We start from the raw sequence: 23135 nt of genomic DNA on the forward strand, positions 1-23135 counted from the left end.
GTTCCTTCCGGGCTTGTAGTCAGCTCTTTAAGAAGCCACATTTTACCTGATTTTAGGGAGGAAATATATAGGTGCAAATTACCTTCTCTAGAGCACGACATGCTGCTTAGGTTACAAATCCTTAAATGTCTTGATGGTGTTATCTTTCTTTCTAGGTTCACCGTTTACTGACGACATCTCGAACGCAATTCTGAGTCTCCAGGAGCAAGGCAGGCTGGAGGAACTCTACCGGAAATGGTGGAAAGGGAGCTGTCCCGCCGAGGAGAAGGATTGGTTCTTCAGCAGTCTCAACTGGGACCAGGTAAAAATTCTCCCGAAATTCTGTTGATTGGATGATTTCCAAATGGTTATGCCTTATAGGAAATCAATACAAATCTATCTGGGAGCGTCTCAAAGATTGCAGTTGAGATTTTAAGTCGACATGAGGCGCTATTGTGCCGTTACGGAACCTAAAAATATTTAAATGAATTACTATCCACAGGTCGGTGGCATCTTTATAGTCCTAATGGTGGGCCTGGCGTTGTCCACTGTCATCGCAGTGCTCGAAGTCATCGTCAAATCGAAACAGGACGCTAAGAAATTTGGGGTAAGTTTCCGTTGAGTATCATCTACTGACTTGCAAGAAGAGAGAATTTCCAGTAGGCAGGGATTATAACAAAACATAAACAAATATCAACATCTGTGGGTTTTGCGTACGTGTGTGTGGATGGAAAGAGCTTTGGTGAAAATGTATATGTGTGCATCTTTCTTGTCATAATTGTTTGATGGTTCTTCTATTATATTGTTTGTCTAATTTATTTCCCTGTTTGCCCTCAAGCCTTTTAAACAAGCCAGTGATGCTATTCTTAAATCGTACTCAAAATGGGACACCTGAATCATCTAGGTATTGCTCACAATTTGTTAATGTGTGGTTTCTTTCTTATCGTTTCTCTCTTTTCTTTCTCTGTCTTCTGTTCACAATAACGCAGTTCTGTGATGTTGTTTTTTGAATCATTGCAAGATTTGAGTCCTGACATATTCAGTGTTATGTGTTCATACCTATGATTGCCATCTCTAAATATAGAGTACCAGATGCCACGAACTCATGAAAGGGCTGCGGCTTGCTGTCAACTGTAAGAAGGGAGAGCCCCTGAGTAGGTCGGGCAGTCTCCGCTGCAAGCCGCCCCCGGATCTCACACCCTGCACGCACAACCTCGGCAGGCGGCCGTCCTTCATCGTGCATTCCAACGGCAACATCGTCAGCAAGAAAGAGTCAGTGTTGTGAACCTATTGAAGAAATCCGGCAGCAGGCAAAAAGACATGCTTGCATATTTTACATAGAGGGCCCATACCCCTTTAAAAATCAACACTAAAGATGGAATGGTTTTATGCTGCTAATCTTGCATCATTTTCTTTCTACCAAGTTTTATTTACTAGCGACAAGAGCAAAAAACGCCGACTCTGTCTTGTTGACGAAATTAAAACTGTTACAAATGTTGTGATTTAAAACATCACACAGGGATGGAATAGAATTGTTTTTATAGTAGTGTTGGTATTTAGGAACAGAATAAAACATACTCTGTACTTTTGCCTTTGTCTATAACAATTACCTTCAGAACTAGGTCTCTGTTTATGACTTTATTTGACCATAAAATGTACTTTATTCGAAAGAACATGTTAAAGCTTATGGCTCAGATTGCAATTATTTTTGTAAATGGTTGCAAGTGACTCATGCATTATTAACATTGCCTACTAAGAGACATATCAAGCTCACTGCTACGTAATATGTTACCGTTTTATAATTGACGGCCACATATTTGTTGAGTACAATGTATGAAAACATATTTGTTGAGTACAATGTATGAAAACATATTTGTTGAGGGCAATGTATGAAAACATATTTGTTGAGTACAATGTATGAAAACGGTGGAATAGTACCATGCTATGCCTGGTTAATTCATTGTTTATATACGTTCAGAAGACTAAGCTGTCAGCTGATTCGCACACAAAAACGTAGTAGTACATTCATTGAGCTGTTTGAGCTTCATGTAACGTTATTCAGTATATTGTTAGTTGAGGTTCAATACCAGAATCCCAATCGATACGCCTGGTCGTGTTGTTTACAAGTGTCTTAAACTGTAAATATTCAAAAGTTGATAAATATGTAAGTATTGACTAGGTAGGGCTACGTGTATGTGCTCGGCCTTAGTGGTGGTGAGAATAAAGGTCAATGATCTAGAACCACATTTGGTCGCAATTCATTGAATAGTTTAATCAGGCTGCAAAATCATATTATTTATTCATAATTATCATATAGCCAGGCGACGTCGACCAATCAGAATGCTCCATTTCCTCATAAGTTAGGTCATTAATATCCCATATCCTATCTACATCCGGAGTGTAGGTCTCGTTCTCAGGGTATTGTTAACCATTAGTGAGTAGAGGTGAGGAGTCGTTACAACGCTGGGAACGAGAGCCACAGGTGCGCGGTTATACGACGAACAAAACATGCGAATCGATCACAAACAGTGTCGTTACGGCAGGTGCAGCGGGTGCACGTGGTGGTGACATTTTATCACCCAGCTACACAGGTTCGAAAGGTTGTGAGAGCAAGAATCCACCCTGGCCCGCAAGAAAAAGTGCCGGGCGACGACGATTGACTCTTGTCTGTGGTGCTAACGTCCCTATGTTATGCAATGCACTCTTCGGAACGTCACAGCTAGACATATGGCAGTTTCTATATGGTAATAACGTCTAAGCCACGCTTTTCTTCGGTGTAGACGGTGCCATAATCCATGACCGGGTCCCATAACCACCTCACGCTACGCGGACCCGGTCGCTTCATTCGGTGGTTATTATAGAAACCGGCCATGAATTATCATGACACCGTATACACCGAAGGAAAGCGGGCATCAACTCTATATTAGGATCCATTCACAGTCGATGTTTCGGTGATCGTCTGTCACCTTCCTCACTTTTGACTGGCGCTATTCAGCACTGCTGTTAGGACATCACTGCTAGCAATGCGGTCAGAAATGGATCAGAAAATCTACTCCGGTAGTCGTCAACTGTGATGAGGGGTGATACAGATTCAATTTTGATTGGAACCGTAATATTAAGGACTAACGGACAATTCTTAATTCATTATTCCTTACAGCAGGGCAAAATTTATTTTCTGTACATATGACAGCTACTACTGTGTTTATGAGAACATGTTGAGCTTGGGACTGTATGTATTTCAATTCTTTACATTAGGAACCACATTGTTTGCAGCACAACATCTTAGCTGCTGCCGAAAGAAACAGCCTGCCTGCCAGGGACTGGCCCCTTGCTCCTCTCCATTAGAATTCCCTAGGTTGCACGGTCCTTTGCACTTGTCTCCGCAAACTTGAGACGGTCACAGAAATGTTGATCGTAGATAGATCCTAGTATGAAGAACCTTGTCATTCGGTCATCCGTCATGGTTTTGTTTAGTCCCCTTGCTAACTATTGGTGCCAACTCTGGTTAGAACTTCAAAGCCTCAGTAACGTCTAGCTGAACAGCTGTCAAGGTTGATACTCAGATAGGCAATGCCAACTCATATTGCTGGGTGGGAGTGCGCCTCTCTGTGATATCTATTCTTTGTTGAATGTCCGACATATGGATGATAGATAGATAGATACTAGATAGATGGTGTTTATTGGGAAATCGCATTTTCAGAGTTCCTTCTGCACTGAATTACATCCAATTTCCAAATATACAATTTATCTAGATAGTACTAAAAAAATTTTACACAGTCAAATACAAACTATAGTACACAAATACAAATACATAGTACACCAAAAATGATTTACTCAAAGAAGTTTACACAATTATATAAAAACTAGTGTACTAGACTACTATTACTATATTTAAGTTGAAAACAGGACATTCCTCTGAGAGCAGGGTAGTGACATGGTACATAAAGCTGCCTCGGGCATACCTCTCACCACTCGTAGGTGCAACCAGTGAGCATACTAGATAGAATGAGAGAGACATCAGCTAAAAGTGTGATTCTATGATTAAAGCTGCAGCATGCACCGCAGCCTATCTAAATTATGTGTCAACATCCTTACAGTTACATGTGATATTCACTGATGTAATCGCAACGTGTCCGTGCCAGGCGAGGTTTTCTTTCGTGCACCGGCGTAGTCTAAACAAATTCATGTTGTGGTGCGAAGACATCATTTAAACATCTACCTGATGGAGAGCTTTAGCAACAACTTTAACTCTATTCAGACCTGGCTTTTTGTAGTCAATCTGGAACGGGGGGGGGGAGAGGTCCTGTAACTTGAAATCGACGCATTATTTGGCCACCAAATCTTTAGAGAATGATGTAGAAATGATATGTAAAGGTTTCTAATGATGTAATATAATGTACTTATGACGTCATCAATTTGACTGTATTAAGTTGAACCATTAAAAGGGGTATTCCCAGAAAACTTCAAGGTGTGATGCTACAAAAGTGTAACAGCATGATATTGTTTGTTACGACTTGTGTTGCCATTATTGACGTCAAAATGACTATATCCACAAACGTTTTTACAGCTATACAAACGTTTTGAATAAGATAACGTACTCGCGGTGAATTTGCTCTTTTTAATGTTTTGACAAATATGGGCTTTCACAAATGTTAGCTGTTATCAAAAATGTTAGACCAATAGACAGCAGACTGTCGAAACGTTCGTAAATAAGGTTCGGCACATATGGAACTATGCTAATTCTAAATGGCAAGTTTCCTGTGTCTTAGTCGAAGAGTCCAGTCTGGAAATAGAAAATGTATGGTGTGACAAAAGGTAGGTGAAGCTGCTCCAGTCTGCTCATGTTCCCCGATGTGTCAATCTCCCACGGCGTGTGAATGGCAGAGGCTGCAGGCGGCTGTTGCTTTTACGAAATGCATGTACATGATGTCGTTAGGGAATTTCTTGGTGATAAGAATCCCGTCACTAAATCATCTCCGCAACCCAGCTTCTAATCACACACACAGCCATCACGACTACATGTAACAGGAAGACCACAATTTAGAAGGCATGTAGCATAGATAAGATAAAACTTTAATAGAAGTTATAGACTGGAGGGTTGGGGTGTATTGGAGGTAGTTTCCAGGCAGTGGGTGAGTAGAAAGCCAAACATTTTAGCCTCAAATTTTAGCTTCAAATTTTCCACTGACTAACAGCTTATTGATGGAGTGAAAATAGAATACATTTAATTGACAGTAAAGGTAGTCAAAGTAATGATGAGAAAGCTGTCCGAATTTGTAACTATTTGAAATATGAAACGCAACGGAGACTCAGATAATTAAGATAGATATAAGACCATTTGAAACTATGTTTTTGCAATAACATAATTCCCTCTTAAAATAAGTCAGATGATCAGCGACCAACAGTTATTTAACTTGATGTTTTAACTTAAATTTATTGTACTCTTACATTATGTTGCCTCCACACCATTTCTTTACCATACATATCTAACTGTATATAATCAACATTATGTAACATTGCATTTATTGCCATGCTCATATCTTGATAACTTTGTGCTATCAATTCCATGAATGAACCATTGTTTTTTGTGTTTGTTATTTCATTTATTCATGTCTGTCATTATTGTTGTGTTATTCTGTGTATCATACCTTTTGAAACCAACAATGGATAGACGGGATGATATATACTCTGTGGTGTGAACGTTTTATTAACAAATTAAAAGAAAAGAAGGTAATTTTTTTAAGACTTTCATTGTTGGATTTATATTATCGTGCCATATCATCCAATATACACAGTACGTAAATGTTCTACATAGTAAATTAAATAGACAGTGTATAAACAGCTATCACTTCAAGTATGATACTAGTAATCTTTAGTCATCAAAATTATAGTCTTTTCTTGAATATCAAGTTGCCACCTAAAACTCTCGCCATGCCAAAGCTATAATGCATTTAACAATAAAATAATCAAAGTGAAATAACGTAACCTTGCATAAATGATTTTCAAGTCCATAAATTGCCAACCAGCAGCAATTTAAGATACTGCTCATTTGACTATTCCGTTTCGACGTCAAACTGCTTAATGAGTGTAATGTGTGTAATGAGTGTGTGCTTTGTAATATCAAAAATACATCATTATCCATCATACCTTACACTCAGGTAAGGCAGATCATGCATGGCATGTATAAATTTAGTACTTTCTTTTTTTATAGCTAAATATCAAAGTAATGTGAGCGAGCTTGAAAAATATTGCTGTGTATTACTACCTCGTCTGGAAAGTTTGCAAAGGAATACTTTACGTGTGCTTTAAGAGACACAAATTATTGGTATTGAACACTTTCAAACTTATTTGAGGTTGATATGGTAATAGAAATGTATGCATTATTCCGTTTTTAATATAGTTGCTGAGCGAATAGAATTCAATAAAACAATTTGTGGATACCTCATATGTAAATGACATTGTACGCCATCGACAACCAAAACTTTCGGCTATCATGCTAAGATAAAACGCAACAACCAAACTTGGACATGGACAAAATTAGGATCATTTAACGTTGTTCATTTAACCTGTTAATCTTTAACTGCTATTACGTAGCTAAGCCTGCTTTTTTTCGATAAACATCGATTTATCTAAAGAATCGCCTTATCTATTTTGTCATAGCAGGCCTAGAAGCTACAAATAAGAATGTAAGAAATACTCATCAGAACAACAGTTTATTCACATTTCCGTCGAGTAAAATTTTGCAGTAGGCAAATCAACCAACTTTTGCTTGTCAACACGTTATTGAATGATTTGGATTGTTTCCTGTTATTCAATATCATTAATAGAGGGTATGCGATTGCCTCGTGGTATGGATATCATTCGACACCTGTCATCATACACAATGTGTTTATCTACATTCAATACCAGCGAAAGAGGCAATTGGTTATCGCCATGTTGATGTCTAAAATGTTTTCTGCCATGAAGAGTTCACAGGTACTTCAAGCGTAGCGGACATTGTCTTTTTCCTTTTTGTTTTACCGGAAGGATTTGAAATGATCATACTTGTATACTTTCGATTGAGGTACACAATCCTAACAATAGCAATTTGAGGGGCTAGGAATATTTACAGATGTTTAAAATGCGTATTAGCTACGGTACATCTGATGTGCAAATAGCTGCGTTCACATCTGTATCTGTATCCTTTTGATGTCACGTGAGACTTGATAGATCTTCTTGTGTGTGTCCGTGGTTACCTACATTACTGTTACTCACCCTTACATATTTAATTTTGAAAATGGCTATACATATCTGATGACAGTTTTCTTTGGTTTATTATTCAGAGAATCGTATTGACTGGAGCGTATTTGATTGGCTTTGTCCTGAGACTCGTGAGCTGAGCGGTGTCGTTCTTTTGTGATCATCATCAGCCCTATGACCAGGTTAATACCACAGTGTACTTACCACTGATAATAAAGGCACAACAGTATATGAAACTCATTAGGTCAGTCACTGATTACGTTTTAACAATTTTCTTCATTAACATGAAACTTATACACGAAATAATTTCCTCAGGGATCTACAAAATCTCTACGAACTCGGTCAGTTCTGATCCGGTCAAACTTTTCAAATTTCAAAAGCTCCACTTGGACCGTCGTCGGGAGGCTGTCTGAATATAGGTCCTCCTTGTGGGGACCAGCGGCGGGCCTGCGGGTTCCTCCCGCCAGGATGTCTCTCCATTGCCGCTGCATTTGGTCACAGAGGCTGATCTGGTAAGGTGGATAAAAACAGTGCCTCCTTATAGCTATAAAAAAAAGCTAAAGCAAAATAATGCTAAAAATCATTGCAAACATAGAATCTCTGCACGTGATACTAAATTCGCCATCATGGCGGTTCTTCAAAACGAAATGATGTGTACATTTACCAGTTGTTATTGCATAATTGCAGGACAACATTCGCCCATAAAAATCAAGATTCATCTGACATGTACAATATTTAACCATCTAGCGTGGCGGACGTTACATGTACGTTATGATCACGAAACACCTTATATCACTCTTGATATCAAATCATAACTGTGCCGGTTAGACCTCCCTTTACATATCATACATTGCAACATAATGAAATAAAAATGAGCAAAACTTAGCAATGCAACATAATGAAAAGAAAAAAACAAGCAAAAGTTAACAAGGAACAAATCAACTCTAACCATAATATGTTTGGTGGCAGTGGCACAAGTTGACGATTTTGAATAGAAAGGCAGTGTCAGCTAGTGTACATGCTTTTAAGAACTGTCATAAAGTTGTCACCAGTGTTAAAGCCATTGGGTCAATTAGCTTGCTATACTTACAATTATCTCAGCAGATCAAGTGGTAGAAGCTTAATATTAAGCGGATATCTCACTAGGTCGCGCCTGTTTACGAGAATGCATTTTCTAACAGTCGTCATCGGACAGTCGCCTGAAATAGCGATTTTTGTATCTAAAAAAATCGCAATCGGAAAAATCTTGTCGAAGTAGACGCATGCTAGTCGCCAAAGGTCAAAATCACTGCAATTCTCTTTTTTGATACATCTTAGGCATTATGCATACATATATGATTTATATATGTATTCATATTCAGTGACGATACTGCGATTTCCAATCAAGATATCCTGTATCAAATTTAAGCCCAAATGTGAGGATGTGACATTTCGGGCGCGGCCATTTTGTTTGTAGAGATGAAGTACTTTTACCATTGTGTAGAACATCAGGATGACCACGAGGAAAAAATGGCGATAAAATACATAAAGTTGCCGCAACTGGTGCAACATAGTGAGATACTAGCACCCACCTTAGAGACAGATTGTGCTTTAAGTCTTTTTGATGCGATATTTTAAAAAATGAGCAAAAGAACATGAAAGCCATTGTGAGAGAGACAAAAGCGTGCTGTGTTTATTGCATACTGTTGACATGAACAAATAGGTTTGAAATACAATGTTAACATGCTCGTGGCTAGACATTTCACGTGTGAGGGGCTAGGCCTTATTGCTTAAACAGTAGTCGTCGTAGTCGGTGGTTTTCTGTGTCTTTAGCCGTGGGATTATGTTAGTGTTGGTAGGCAAGACGAAGTTTGGTGAGGGTGCCATGCTGAGGGAACCTTTGAAGACATCCGACAGGTTTTGCATGTGTTGCTAAGGAAGACACAGAGACAAGAGGACAAGACAGAGAGTTAGCTAGATGTTAGAGAGGACAGAGACATAAACAATGACACAGAATAGCGGGTTAAGTATCAATATAATATGTGCATTCCCAGATCTGGATAGACCTTTTACAAGGACCAAACCGACGAAAAATCTCAAGGACCAGAATGTTTATCTTTCGATAAAACTTGCTAAACTCAAATGACAGGTAGATTAGCCATACATACTGCATGGATTGAGCACGAACTATAATTTGCGTTAGTAATAAAAAGCACAGAGAATACCAGTTTCTTTTGACTTCGTGGCATAGGTAATGCTCATTTTAGGGGGGTACGAATTAAGGAATCAGATAAAAAGAAACAAATTGTAACTGTACCAATCTCTCACAAAGGTAGGTTCAAACATGAAGCAAAGTGGAAAGTACTGAGATCTTTGATTTAATGCCAGCATGTCAGATGATCAGCAAAGTATTAGAAAAATCCATACACACTTATACACACACAACATTGACCAGTGCAGGCGTGTATTAGTAGCCAGTGCACAACTTCAACTTCACTTGAAACTAGAGTTCTGCGACCTCATGCCCCATTAAATATCTAGAGCTTTTGTAAATTTTATGCAAATGACTTGAACATTGGCATAATTTATTCAAGATGATGTTCATCATTGACTAACTTACACGTCACAAGTATATAATTCCCAACATGTGTCAGGCGTTTTCGCCACTTTTGCATAGATTATGCAAATCAGTTCCTCACTTACATATTTGTTATCTGTATATGCTCCATCTTTTATCATAGATTACATGTGTTATATCTATTAAAGTCCAATTATGGAAAACAGTGAAACTATATGATTTACTCATTAATAATGCAAGTCAAGTCTTCATTTTCATCATATGTGTATCAATATAACATCTTGTCTAAGCTACCTGCATGGATAACAATCCGCCGTTCCTTCTTTCATTTAAATTTGGTGGAATGTCTTGACAAAAACGCCCCTGCATTTTTACAATTAATGTTAATGGGATCAAACCTACACCACCTTATCCAGACATTGAAAGCTACCTGCAACCCAAATATCAAGACTCAAATATTACATCCGGGACAAGCTATGCATTGAAAAACGGCTATGATAGGATATCTTCTTAATTATGCAAATGTGCCCCCAAGCTGCATAATTTGTTCTTTTTGGTCCAAGTTACCTACATACCAAAAATGATGAAAATCCATTATTCCTATCTTGAGCTATCCTCTTTGAATTATTTTTACATAAATGCCCCTGCAATTCCAAACCAATCCGTCACATTTTCCGAGCACAACTGCTATCTAACGCCTGAAAATGGTGTCCATAGCTTGTTTAGAGCACAAAATATAAAAACCGGTGTTAAGCTGTAATACAAAGGCAAGCCGCTAGGAGACTGATACTACAATTATTTCTAGTGTTTTTCACACCCAGACTAAATATGAAAACCATCCATCCAGCCGTTCTTGAGTTATTTTGTTGACAGACTGTCAGACACACAAACACAAACGCTAGTGGAAATATTGGTAATGATCTGCATATGTGAGCATTTCTAGCTATGATAGATGAAGAACGTTGTTTCCAACCTTGTCCCTTTCCTGAGTGGACCTGGATTTCCAGATAAACTCAATGATGGCCACGATGATGCCGACCACCAGACCGGCAATCAGCACGATGAAGATCCCGCCCACATTCGCCACGCCCAGGGCGCTGGCCTCCTTATTCTTGTCCTCGTTCGAACACTGGCCCATGTTCACCCACCACTTGTTGTACAGCATCTGGATCTGACCTGCCTCTTGGAGCTGGAGGATGGCTATGGTGATTTTGTCACGGATTGGCGAACCTTAACAGAAATAGGATAAACGTTTATAGTACAATATAAAACTATGCAACATGCATCCTCCTACGCAGGGACATCGAACAGCGAAACAACCTGTCTGGATATACCCTGCTTTCTCAACCGTCACTCATAGTTCCTGTGGACGGATATATAATGGTAAATAAGCTCATTGATATTCATAAGAAGGGCAGTCAGGAACTAAGAGTGACAGTTGAGAAAGCAGGGTACATCTAGACAGGCGGTTTCGCCGTTGGATGTCCCTGCGTAGGAGGATGTGCAACACGATACCATGGTACGATGCTAAACTTTCTTCCAACGCAAAGGTAACTTCAGAACGTAAACTCTCGAGAGGTATAGGCACATGATCATATTGACACGTGATCTTGCGGATACTTGACGTCAGCAATTGATCAAATGTACCAGAAAGTTTATAACGTCCACCGTCTCTGTTCAGTGATGGCTGAAGTGCCCTGAGAATTTGACCTGTGTGTATATTTGTGTCGGAAGAAGGTTTTGCACTATACTATACTAGTGAACACAAATGAGCTTCCATAATGCCATGTTTAATTCCATTTAAAAATCTGTCTATAGACCCATTTCCTCACTTTGGTTTTCAGTAAAGCAGGAAGTTTCCCTTACCGCCATGTTGGTGTCCTGGATTTTCGTTGCAACGGACTGTTGCCAAATTCAACTCACCGTTGCTTTTTCGCAAATTCTCAGTTGTTGTGAGACTTTTGTCTGATATTTTCTTTGGAGTTATACATGCTTAATGGTAGTTATTTAAGAGGGTAAAAGGACCTATAGTTGTCCCAAAACGCTTCATGTATGCGGTTCATGGCAATTAGAATAACTGTGTGTGCCATCATATCGGTGCTCCTATGACGTCACGTAAAATGCTCTACACAAACTCCTGACACAAACTATCAGAAATGGGATCCGACATGTTCAGCGTTCTGGTCTGAATACCGACTAGCCATGTTGCCAACGGGTATCCTCAAGGTATTGCTAAGAGTTGGGGCGTTTCAGGCCATCCTTGTACGGATTGTACATGATGTATTATAACTATATGCTGTGCGATCGGTCACATACTGCAACATTGATTACATTTGTCATGTGGGTAGCGCTGCCTAGAGCCGGGTCCACGATGTTAAAGGACACTTGGAAGACCCAGCAACAATGGAAAACATGTTAACAGGGTTCACATCAGGACAATTATTCTCCGTCCTATAGGAAAAAGGACGGCGTATCGTCAGTCTGTTTAATGCCTATTTTGATCCAAATAGCAGATATCGACATATCTACTACGGCAGTGGAAATTCTTCATGTGTGACATTTTTCACCTTTTCTATCCCATCAAAGATCGTTGTAATCACTCAGGACGTTTACATTCACACCTTCAGCCCCGCGTGGTGAGAGAAGGGTCATGATTTAAAGCCTGTCAGAGTATGAGTCACACCACTTCATCTCCTCATCCATCCGCGCCCTTCCGACCTTCACATCGGAGTCAAAACTGACACCAGCGTGTGAAGAAAATAAACTTTCGCAAAACTGCTGCCTTTAATTATGAGATCTAAGTTGTAAGGGAGGTTTGGTATATGACTAAACACACTAAGTATGGTATATCTAACAGTAGATTCTTTAGTTTTGTTCTTTCACATCTTTTTCGTTGACTTTGAAATTGACTTCGACATTCTGAGATATTATTATCCGTTTCACGATATAGTTCAGCAATTTACAGCATGTATTTGCTCATTTTACAGCTTCTTTGCACGATTTAACGAATGGTCGAAAATCTTATTTTTGGAAACGAACGGAAATTGATACGCTTGCAAATGTCCTCCATAACATTGCCGAATTCTTACCCTCAGGAGTCCCGATGCCGTAACCCTTGGAGTCCAGCAGTCCCCCCACGCGGGTCAGGTTGCAGTTCCTGTGAGTGAAGTACTCGTTCATGGCGGACTCCAGTAGGAAGGCGTAGTTCTCGTTCAGGACTCGGTCGATCCCCTCCTCCGTAGACTTGGTGAACACAGACGGCTCCTGGGAGCTCATGAACGCCCACATTTTTTCATAGGTGGGAATTTTCGAATTCTGAGTGGAAGGATACAGATATATTTATTGACACAACAAATAAAAGTACAGCGACTTTCGTAAGGTCTGTCTGATATGCAAAGTTAAAGTTACTCAAGCAACTGGCTTTGCAAACGTTTCCGTTTGCTTAGTACTTATTACCTCCATGAAATGTCATGGAGTTTATATTTTACCCTGCGTTTGTCTGTGTGTAAACAAGATAACTCAAGAACGGCTGAGTGAATTGGTTTCATACTTAGTATGTTGGTAGTGTGTGATGAAAGCTGGATATGTCGTACAAAATGACGTACTAATTATGCAAAATAGAAATGAAATTGTATAATTAATGAAAATATTCTATCATAGCAGTTTTTAATGTATCTATGTATCTCTTGTTCTGGACGTGATATGGTCTTGACATTTGGCTGGTAGATAGCTTGCAGTGCCATGACAAAGTGGGGCAGGTTTCAGTCCCCTAACATTTAATTGCAGGGGCGTTTTTGTCAAGACATTCCAAAGAGGATAACTGCAGAAAGGATTGACGAATTGACATTTTAGGCAAGCAGGTAGCTAGGGCAAAAATGTTCATAATGATATGCACGTTGAGCAAATGAGGACTTAATTTGCATAATTATGGGGGAATTGTATAATTCCATTGTTTTCAATAACTCGACTTCAATAAATGCAACATATGCAAATTATGATAGATGGAATAAAAGCAGATACCAAATATGGTAATGAGGAACTTGTTTGCATAATTTATGTAAAAACTGTAAAACTGCTTTATGATTAATGATGGGAATTTTATAATTGTGACATGTGTACGCTAGTCAATGATGAACAACACCATGCATGAATTATGTTAATTTGTTAGTCAATCGCATGAAATTTACAAAAGCTCTAAATATTTCATGGAGGTATGAGGTCGCCGAACTCTAGTTATTTTATTTATGCCTAGGAGCACAGACAATAGGATGAAGGACAAAAGAATTACTATCAATGGTCATCACATCACACAGATCCAAAGATCCTTGTCACTTTCATTTATCACTACATAGAATACAATGGAAGACCTATCCCAAGATGACATTCACCAAGGACTACGCTAGCTCTGTGCTTTGTCTGCTCGGATGGCGATGAACAAATTGTATTCAAGAAACCCACCTTAAAGAATGTTTGGGTCGCACCGAAATCTAACGTTCCGTACTTTATCTTCGTTTGTTTCGCAAGATCATCTGCTGACTCGATGGGTGACTCCATTCTCTCCACGGTGAGGAAAGCCGCCAGGTTCGCGGTGTAGGACGAGATCATGATGAGCGTGAAGAACCACCACGCTCCGCTCACAAGTCTCGTGGACAGCGCCCTCGGCATGATCTCCGAACCCTGCTGCATGAAGGCGCCAATAGAGAACCACATGCTATTCAGCAGGGTGAACTGGTTCTCCAGGTACTCCGAGTTGGGGTTACACGGGTGAGGGTTATACCACTCGTACGGGCTAAATCTCGCCAGGACGAAGAGGACTCCGCTGACGGCGAGGTACGAGAGGAGGATGTACAGCCAGATGTCGTAGGACAGCGGGTTGAGGAACGAGAAGACGCCGGGGTTGGTTCTGTTCGGTACGCGGTACATTATGGTGACACCCACGTTCATGAACGGTTTGGAGAAGTCTATGACTTGTTCTCTGATGAAGCTGATGGTAAGTGGAGCCACAGCCAGGTCGGCTCGCTGTGACAAAATATGTAATCGTTTTAGAAAATGAATATAAATATTCACACGGTACCAGAATATACATACTTCATATGTATACCAATAAGATACAACACATTTAACAGTACTAGTGGCTTTCGTAGTACAAGACTCATACATCGTTACAAACGCTAGAAATAAAGAAAAGAAAGACAGCTAGAAAGGCAACATTTGCGCCCAAAAGCAGAATGTTTTCCCTTTTCCATATGGCCTTTTGTCAAACTATTATTTTCGCCCTATAGTATTGTGTGCGAGTAAAAATAAATACATCACCTTGGTTTAGTATAATGTGCGGGTAAAAAAGCGGTGCTTAGCTAGCGCAAACCTATAATAATTCTTCATGTTCATTAATACACCTAATACGCTAATGCAGATTTAAGTTTGAGTCGTTCATTACAGTTCTAACTTCTGACAGAAGAAGGAAAATAATGAAAAGAACAAACTAGCAAAAACAATCTTTTTTCTTATCGGCGACGACAACCACGCATGCCATGAACACAAAAAAGAGAACGTACTGGTCATTCCCTACGCAGAGACATCCAACGGCACCAGCGCCTCTTGTCTGCACTCTGCTATCTGAACCGTCACCATCAGTTCCTGACCGCCCTACTTATGAATATCAATAAGCTTACCCTTATATGTGAGACCTTGTGAAAGCTGAAAGGCCTATCCTCTGATTGGCTGACAGCTGATTTGTGGCGACGCCCACGGGAACTGATGGTGATGGTTGAGATAGCAGAGTGCAGCCAAGAGGTGGTTTGCTGGCACCGTTGGATGTCTCTGCGAAGAAGAATGGTACTGACCTGATCAATAAGCTCCTTCACCATGCCTGACCACTCTCCGTCCTCCATGGGTGCGCCATACTGCCCATCGGGCACGAGGTATATCTCGTACTTGAATCCAAGAATGGCGGCGATCTCGTTGAGTAAGTCGATACAAAACCCTTCAAACCTGTCGTTACCCAGCAGCTCTTCGTCGGACCTCTTCTGCATGACGTACGGTTTTTCCTGAGGAACACAATTGTCTGTCAAATTAAAGATTCTTCATAGATGTACATGCACCAATGTGACTGAAGTAACGGACATTCCATGAATCAAGTAATCATGCCTCAAACTCCAATTCATGAACGTTAATTGAACTGAACAATTAAATTTACAGCCAAATAGTTGCGCTTGTGACCTAAATTCCTCTTAATTTTTCAAAATGGACAAAATACAAATAATTAAAATCCACATGCTGATAGATACATTTGTAGGTAACACAAAGTCAAGCTAAAAGCAATTATAAATTGCACTGTGAAACAATGGTAAGGCAAAGCTAGCTAAGACAATGATGATGCAAATGAGTCAATTGGTTCCTGTTGTTTTAGTAACAGGAGCTAATGTTTTGTCGCGGGGGGGGGGGGGGCTAACCTAACTTTGGACAGGCGTTGCCAGTCACATTACATTCAGCCATGGACTGGGATTGCTTGATTTCATTGGAGGGTACTTGCGGAGGTTAGTGTAAGTCTGAATACTTATAATTGCCATTTTATCGAATAATGCGAAGTAGCCTGCATTTATTACGCCCTGAAAGCAATATCTATTGTTAAATAACATTCATTTATGGAATGGAATGACCCTTTCAATACTCACCAAGATGGTGGTGACAATAAGTGTCTTGTTCCGTAGAGAATTGGTGACGTTTGAGCCTGCCAGCGACCTGTCGGTAATGTTCAGCGCCTGTCTCTCTCCTGAATTCCAAGTTCCAAGCTAATCAAAGGGATAATGCAATCAGATGGTATGTTACTCTTGTAGTCCGTTGACAATAAACACATATACATACAGTATTATAACAATGTCCATTAACTGTAAGACAGACTAGTATAGTATTTGAAGGCAATGAAATCTGTAGAATTAAAATCATTAACGTTTCCGTCATCTTTATCTACGTTAGCCTTGATACATTTTAATGCTAAGTGAAGAAACTGATGCGGCAGGCAGTAAGCCCTGATGTTTCATACGAAATAATCCGCTTCACAATTTCAGTGTCACAGGGGATTCTGGGTCAGGTCAGAGATCATTGGCCCTCAGAAGTAAAGAAACATTCGTGTTGAAAGTTCATCCGTGTTGGTAGAAGTCATTCTAACTAAACCTGAGCTGTGATTTCCAACACATATAAAATTAGACGTATCCAAATTTTCGACTTATCTACTGCTGTCTATCTTTGTTGAGGAATGGACAATTCACTACTTCTGTGACGTCATGTTAATAGAATGTGTAGATAGCACACGTCATACATCATAAGTTGCAGAAAGTCTATGGAAAATGCTAGAGGAATCAAAGAAGCTATCTACATCATAGCTTTACAACCAGCTGTTGAGCCGGAGGGCGCCATAGACATTGGGTAGGTCCCATGTTACTAACTGATGTACATATAACAGTCTGTACCTTTGTCAGCCCAGCTTCCCTGAGTTCCATGACATCAAGGCTAAACTTGGTTCTCTGTCCGTTACTGTCGAATTTTATCCGACCACTTAAACCATCCTGTAGCTCCGCCTAGGAAAAGAAAGATAATATAAAGACAAAATATAACATAAGTAGGTCCATTTCACACAATACATACTTCTCTTTTACATCCAGTCATTGGGACTTCATCAACAGCAACATTCATTTCATTCATGCCTGTGAAACAAATTTTGAATCGGGCAAACTCAGTATGCAGAAACAACCGGGACTTGGGCCAAGTATGGGCACATACCGACAAAAACATTCAAACAAATAGACAGAACGAAAACTATCAACCCGTTTTAAATGAGGTAAGAACATCAAGCTCTTTCTGAAATGTAGTTTCCATCTGAAGAATTTCTTATATCGCAAAGACCGTCTCTCCAGACACTCTTTATTTTACGGCGTCATGGAACGGGGCCTTCTGATTGGTCCGCGGGGCCTGGCTATATGATAATGTGGCTTAATAAACTGTTGTCATTAATTCCCGAGTTTTACCCCTCTAAAGGAATGATTAGAGATACACATGCCTGGAGAAATATTCTTTACATGCCTGCATGATTTTGGGAATTCTTGTCAAACGGTCGCAAACTATACTACTAGGCTCGCCCCTGAGGTATCACCAATACGACAAAGCACAGTTCTTACTACTTTCAGATAGTTGAGCACAGTATGGCCGTACAGCCACGCTTTTCTGTTGTCGCATGATAACTTGCTCAGCGAGATCTCCTGACCAACGTCGGATCCCTCCAGTCCGGCCACCAGCACATAGATGGCGTCAAACATCAGAGCAACGGGTGTCTGAGGAAACACAGCAGAGTAAGATATCGGCCAAACATTACAAAATACAAACAGAACAATGTAAAAAATTTACACATCCATGGAGGTTGAAATGTCTAAACAAACAATATCTAAAGTCAAATTGATATCTAAAAATGGATAAGATAAGGAGATTAAATTCGGACATTTTGAGTGACATCCATCACAGCTTCAGTAAAATGAACCGGCAAACGTCCGGAAGTAATTTTTGTATCTTATCTAGTTGAATAGATGTATCTCTGGCACATGCAACATGTGTATCAATGAAAAAGTACAAAAATCATTACGTATCTCTTCTTAATACAATTCTGGCAAATCCACTGCAATGTCAGAGAAAGATGCTTAGAGTCGAAACTTTAATTTTCCCCACTTTGTTTAAACGCCATAATCCCTCTGTTACTGTAGTATGAATTTCACTGCATGCATGTCCGAAACAATATTCGGAAGCTCATGTGCATTATCATGGAAACACACTCGGGGGCCTGAAATAGATAATGACCTTCGTCATCTCAAGGCCTGCTGCATATCACAACAATCCATCTCTGGCTCCTAGCGATTGGACGCACATCAGACAAACAGACAAAAGAACGTCAAGCAATACCAAGATGTTTACAAACGGACAGGCGTACCGTGAGGCCATCTTTGATAGTACCACTGATGACGTTAGAAGACTCTCGCACTCTCGTCCAATCACGAAGAACCTCCTGCACTCTAGGGTTCTTGTTATCGACCAATCGGAACGCCGTCAGGTTCACGTCACCGTGTCGATAGTTCTCCAGGTCAACCGTGGCTAAATCCTTTAGAAGGGTTGAAGGGACAAGCAACACAGGATCGATAAACATTAATCTCAGTAGAAAGAAAGAGGTGAAGCTGATGATAAGAGGAAGAAGGACGACATCTTGTAAACAATTTACCATTGACATCATTTTCATAATATATAGAATTGTTTTTGTTACGCTAGTCACTGTAATCTTAAATGTCGCAAAAAGAATACAAAGAAAGTTTTTTAGATTTACTGTTGAGCATGGCGTTCTTGCCGCTTTAGTCACCCCTATGACTTTCCAAGTCCAAAGTCATTTGCCAATGTCAAACTAAAGCCAAAAGTAATCAACATATGCCTCTCTGTAGGTAATAGTCCCATTTTGTAGGTTTAGCCTTTGCGCTACTGGAGTAGCAGAAGTACTTTCATCTAAATGCATGGTATATTGATTATCGTTAGCGCTTGCGAGAAAGCCTCAATTGTTTGACGTTTCATTTGATAGGTACGTGATGCCATCGCTTGAAATGCCTGCAAGTTCAGCGATACCATGTTGTGGCTGAAGATAGCAGGGTAACGCATTCACTATAGTTACCTCCGAGAAATTGTCGTAAGTACAGAATCAAAAACTGAACAGTACCGGGGTATCAAAATCAATGTTCATTACAGGGTTGGAGGAGAAAAGCCACTTACCAAAGAGGTGACGATGTAGTGGTAGAAATGCGTCATCATGCCTAGCTGGAGAGCCTGTGAGGAAAACTGTTGTGTAAATCTCGCAGAAAGGATAAGAACTTAGGTGCTGATTGTATGGCTTAGAAAATCTCTAATCGGAGAGCGAAATTGGCCTTGACTGTGAAAGCACTTCGAAAGGGTCTTACGTATTAGATGGGGGCGATTAGTGGAACGTGCCAGGGTATTCATCACTAGAATTACGATCTCGAACAACCTCGGGTCCAGGCAATCTAGAATTATCTGGGGTACACTCGGGTAATTCTGTCTCGGGTGGAACTATTTTCAGATAATATTGGTATCAAACATGATGTATTTGAAACTGAAAGACCAGCTTGTGGTACAGAGGCTGTGATCAGCAATTTTAATAATACGTATAAATGCACATGTATCATGTACAGAAAGGTGAAATAGCAACCTTGTATTTTTAGAGACTATTGAAGTCTAAGTGGTCATCAATGTCCAAATTTGTCATTTTTGCAACAATGTTTCTGCATGTCGTGAATTTCATCCTGTCCAGGGAAACAGCGTATTAGAAATTGAAGAGGAATATGTTGTGTTGGGGCTTACATGCCCTTGGAAAATTTTGGTCCGCAGGAGACAAAAATAGATTTTTGGCAGCCAAAACAATGAGGTTACGGAGGTGTCTTCAGTTAAAGCACCCTTCTAACAGTTATAGCCAGGTCACATAAATTGTACGATGGTCGTGAGGCCGCAAAGACCTTTAGAAGGCCTGTGTAAGTTATTCTCGCAAGGGTCTCTGCATAGAAATGTGTTGTTACCGCACCGTTGTAAGCCGAAGTGAAATGGAATTACACTTCAATTTACCTTATGTAATACTCTGGGTAGTTTCTCGTATGATACGTCGAAGATGATGTTATTGCTGCCGTCCAATTTACAGTCTTTAAGCACGCCTTCCCCGTCCTCCCTCCGTAACTTTCTTATCTTCAGCTCCATCTTAGTCCTGGCGGGCGCCTTCAGCAGTTCCTGTAGCCTTATCAGAGCTGCATCAAACACAAAATCATCACACGTGAATAGTTTCTCTAGCCTTATCAGAGCTGCCTCAAACACAACATCATCACTCTTCAATGGTTCCTGTAGCCTTATCAGAGCTGCATCAAACACAAAATCATCACACGTGAATAGTTTCTCTAGCCTTATCAGAGCTGCATCAAACACAAAATCATCACACGTGAATAGTTTCTCTAGCCTTATCAGAGCTGCATCAAACACAAAATCATCACACGTGAATAGTTTCTCTAGCCTTATCAGAGCTGCATCAAACACAACATCATCACTCTTCAATAGTTTCTGTAGCCTTATCAGAGCTGCATCAAACACAACATCATCACTCGTCATTAGTTTCTCTAGCCTTATCAGAGCTGCCTCAAACACAACATCATCACTCGTCAATAGTTCATTTAGCCTTATCAGAGCTGCATCAAACACAACATCATCACTCGTCATTAGTTCCTGTAGCCTTATCAGAGCTGCATCAAACACAACATCATCACACGTGAATAGTTTCTCTAGCCTTGTCAGAGCTGCATCAAACACAACATCATCACACGTGAATAGTTCCTGCAGCCTTATCAGAGCTGCATCATACACAACATCATCACACGTGAATAGTTTCTCTAGCCTTGTCAGAGCTGCATCAAGCACAACATCATCACACGTGAATAGTTCCTGCAGCCTTATCAGAGCTGCATCATACACAACATCATCACACGTGAATAGTTTCTCTAGCCTTGTCAGAGCTGCATCAAACACAACATCATCACACGTGAATAGTTTCTCTAGCCTTATCAGAGCTGCATTAAACACATCATCACACGTGAATAGTTTCTCTAGCCTTATCAGAGCTGCATCAAACACAACATCATCACACGGGAATAGTTTCTCTAGCCTTATCAGAGCTGCATCAAACACAACATCTCTGCATTTATACGATCACAGCCTATAACGTCACCAGCGGGCAAAATCACGGATTATACTGACAGAGATAGCGATCATAGCCACTCCCGGAAGACACTGAGAGCGCAATCTCTTTCAGTAGCACCACTACTCCTGCCAGATCAGAAAATCTAGCCTGACTGATATGCATTGTGGAAGATGAAAATTAGAAATGAGGTTATCCAAAACGTACCGTCGTCACTGTCATACAGAAGCGAGACTCTGGTCCAGCCGTAGTAGTTCACCATGTCGAGTATGGCCTGAGACAACATCAAGGCGTCCGGGTACAGGTTGACAGAATACCTGTCTTCTACCTAAGGATAACAAAAATGCTGTTGATTCAGTATAAGAATATCACAATGCATTCAATGTGAACAATGCAAACTGTTTTTTTTTCTATACATGTAACGTTATGAATAAAGACGTATGATAATAACTACGTTTTTGTAATAGCTACACCGCGCGTCACATTGAAGAAGAAATTGGAGATCTAATACATCCCTGCCATTGTCCTAACTTCAAGTGCTGTAAACTTAAGGTTCCAAGTCACCGAGGGGCCAGTTATGAATTAGTTGATTGACCTTGCGTGCAGACCGGCTCTCTATTGACGATACCACACGACTTTCAGAAGGGGGGTCGGGGTCGGCCTGTAGTTCAGGAAAATACTGCTAGGTGGCCCATAATATCCACGTTTTTTGGGGCCTCAATAGCGTACCAAAATTCATGCAATTCCATTATTATATCTATAATCTATAATCATACTACACAACCTGGTCAGGGTTCCATGTGGTCTGTATGTTGGGTACGGTCAGCGCGGTGCACAGAGACTGGACAGTCGGCGATGATCTGGGTGAGGACGGACCGACAATGGCTGCCACTCCTAGAGTCAACTGAAAGCAAGCTAAACAAAGGAAAAAAACTAACGTCACTAACGAAAACATTTCAACACACTTATCAAGACCAGTACAAGAGTACAGATGATTACCCGTGAGTAGGAAAACTGTGCCGAGGAGATGTATTTCAAGTAAGAGGGAGAAGACTGCCACTGAAGATGGCCTACCTATACTATGGAATAAGTAATACAATGGAGACTGCCTAGCCTCGTTTTGGTGCAATGATCCCGTGAAATCCAAAATGGCCGCCATATTAGGCAAGAAGCTATTGTCATAGAAAAAGCCCGGGACGTTAGGAAAGATAAGAAATGACATACCTGCTCTAGAAGCCTCGTAGCTGTCGTTGACTTTGATCTGCTGAATATCAGAGATCAGCGTGGATCCCGCCAGGAGCGTCGCGTTTTTGTTGATTTCGTTCATGGCGAACTTGAATGCCACTTCCTCGTCAGTGAACGGCATTTGCTTATTAAACAGGCCACCTACAAAAATTAATACAAATCGAAACCCGTTCATGAGTCAAACTCTATCAATGCAACAATGACAAGGTCTTATCAATTCTGTCTTCAAAGGTTGGATAACTGACACCATGTTTACGCACATCAATCCACGTTTACATTACAAAATACTGTCACAAGTAGCTCTTCGGCAATAGTACCAAAATTACAAAACTTTAAAATCCG

At 40.3% G+C, this 23135-nt stretch overlaps 2 protein-coding genes across 7 annotated transcripts in view; one reads left to right on the forward strand and one right to left on the reverse strand.

Moving 5' to 3' along the window:
• Positions 1-2220, forward strand: part of LOC118423400 (glutamate receptor ionotropic, kainate 2-like) — a 37748-nt gene extending 35528 nt beyond the window's left edge. For 4 of the 5 annotated variants that reach the window (XM_035831536.1, XM_035831539.1, XM_035831535.1 and 1 more), the window contains exons 15-17: positions 156-301; positions 482-586; positions 1064-2220. In XM_035831536.1, the coding sequence (XP_035687429.1) occupies positions 156-301; positions 482-586; positions 1064-1264 (452 nt within the window). In that variant the 3' untranslated portion in view covers positions 1265-2220. Of the gene's footprint in view, positions 1-155; positions 302-481; positions 587-817; positions 884-1063 lie in introns of all 5 variants that reach the window. The other variant, XM_035831540.1, reaches the window with a different exon arrangement.
• Positions 2221-6146: 3926 nt separating this feature from the next.
• On the reverse strand, positions 6147-22931 carry LOC118422802 (glutamate receptor ionotropic, kainate 2-like). 2 transcript variants are annotated; one of them, XM_035830575.1, is made up of 14 exons: positions 22773-22931; positions 22333-22463; positions 21756-21876; positions 20435-20610; positions 19571-19624; positions 18750-18917; positions 17950-18102; positions 17245-17352; positions 16450-16566; positions 15619-15822; positions 14234-14794; positions 12865-13090; positions 10749-11005; positions 6147-7727 (listed from the first exon to the last, which is right to left on the reverse strand). In XM_035830575.1, the coding sequence occupies exons 1-14, from the start codon at positions 22912-22914 to the stop codon at positions 7530-7532; spliced, it is 2616 nt and encodes an 871-aa protein (XP_035686468.1). In that variant the 5' UTR covers positions 22915-22931; the 3' UTR covers positions 6147-7529. The 2 variants fall into 2 exon arrangements, with proteins under 2 accessions (XP_035686468.1, XP_035686470.1); XM_035830577.1 differs by lacking the exon at positions 6147-7727 and adding an exon at positions 8866-9129.
• Positions 22932-23135: the final 204 nt, after the last annotated feature.

This window comes from Branchiostoma floridae, chromosome 9, assembly GCF_000003815.2.
Source record: "Branchiostoma floridae strain S238N-H82 chromosome 9, Bfl_VNyyK, whole genome shotgun sequence".
Lineage (NCBI taxonomy): Eukaryota > Metazoa > Chordata > Leptocardii > Amphioxiformes > Branchiostomatidae > Branchiostoma > Branchiostoma floridae.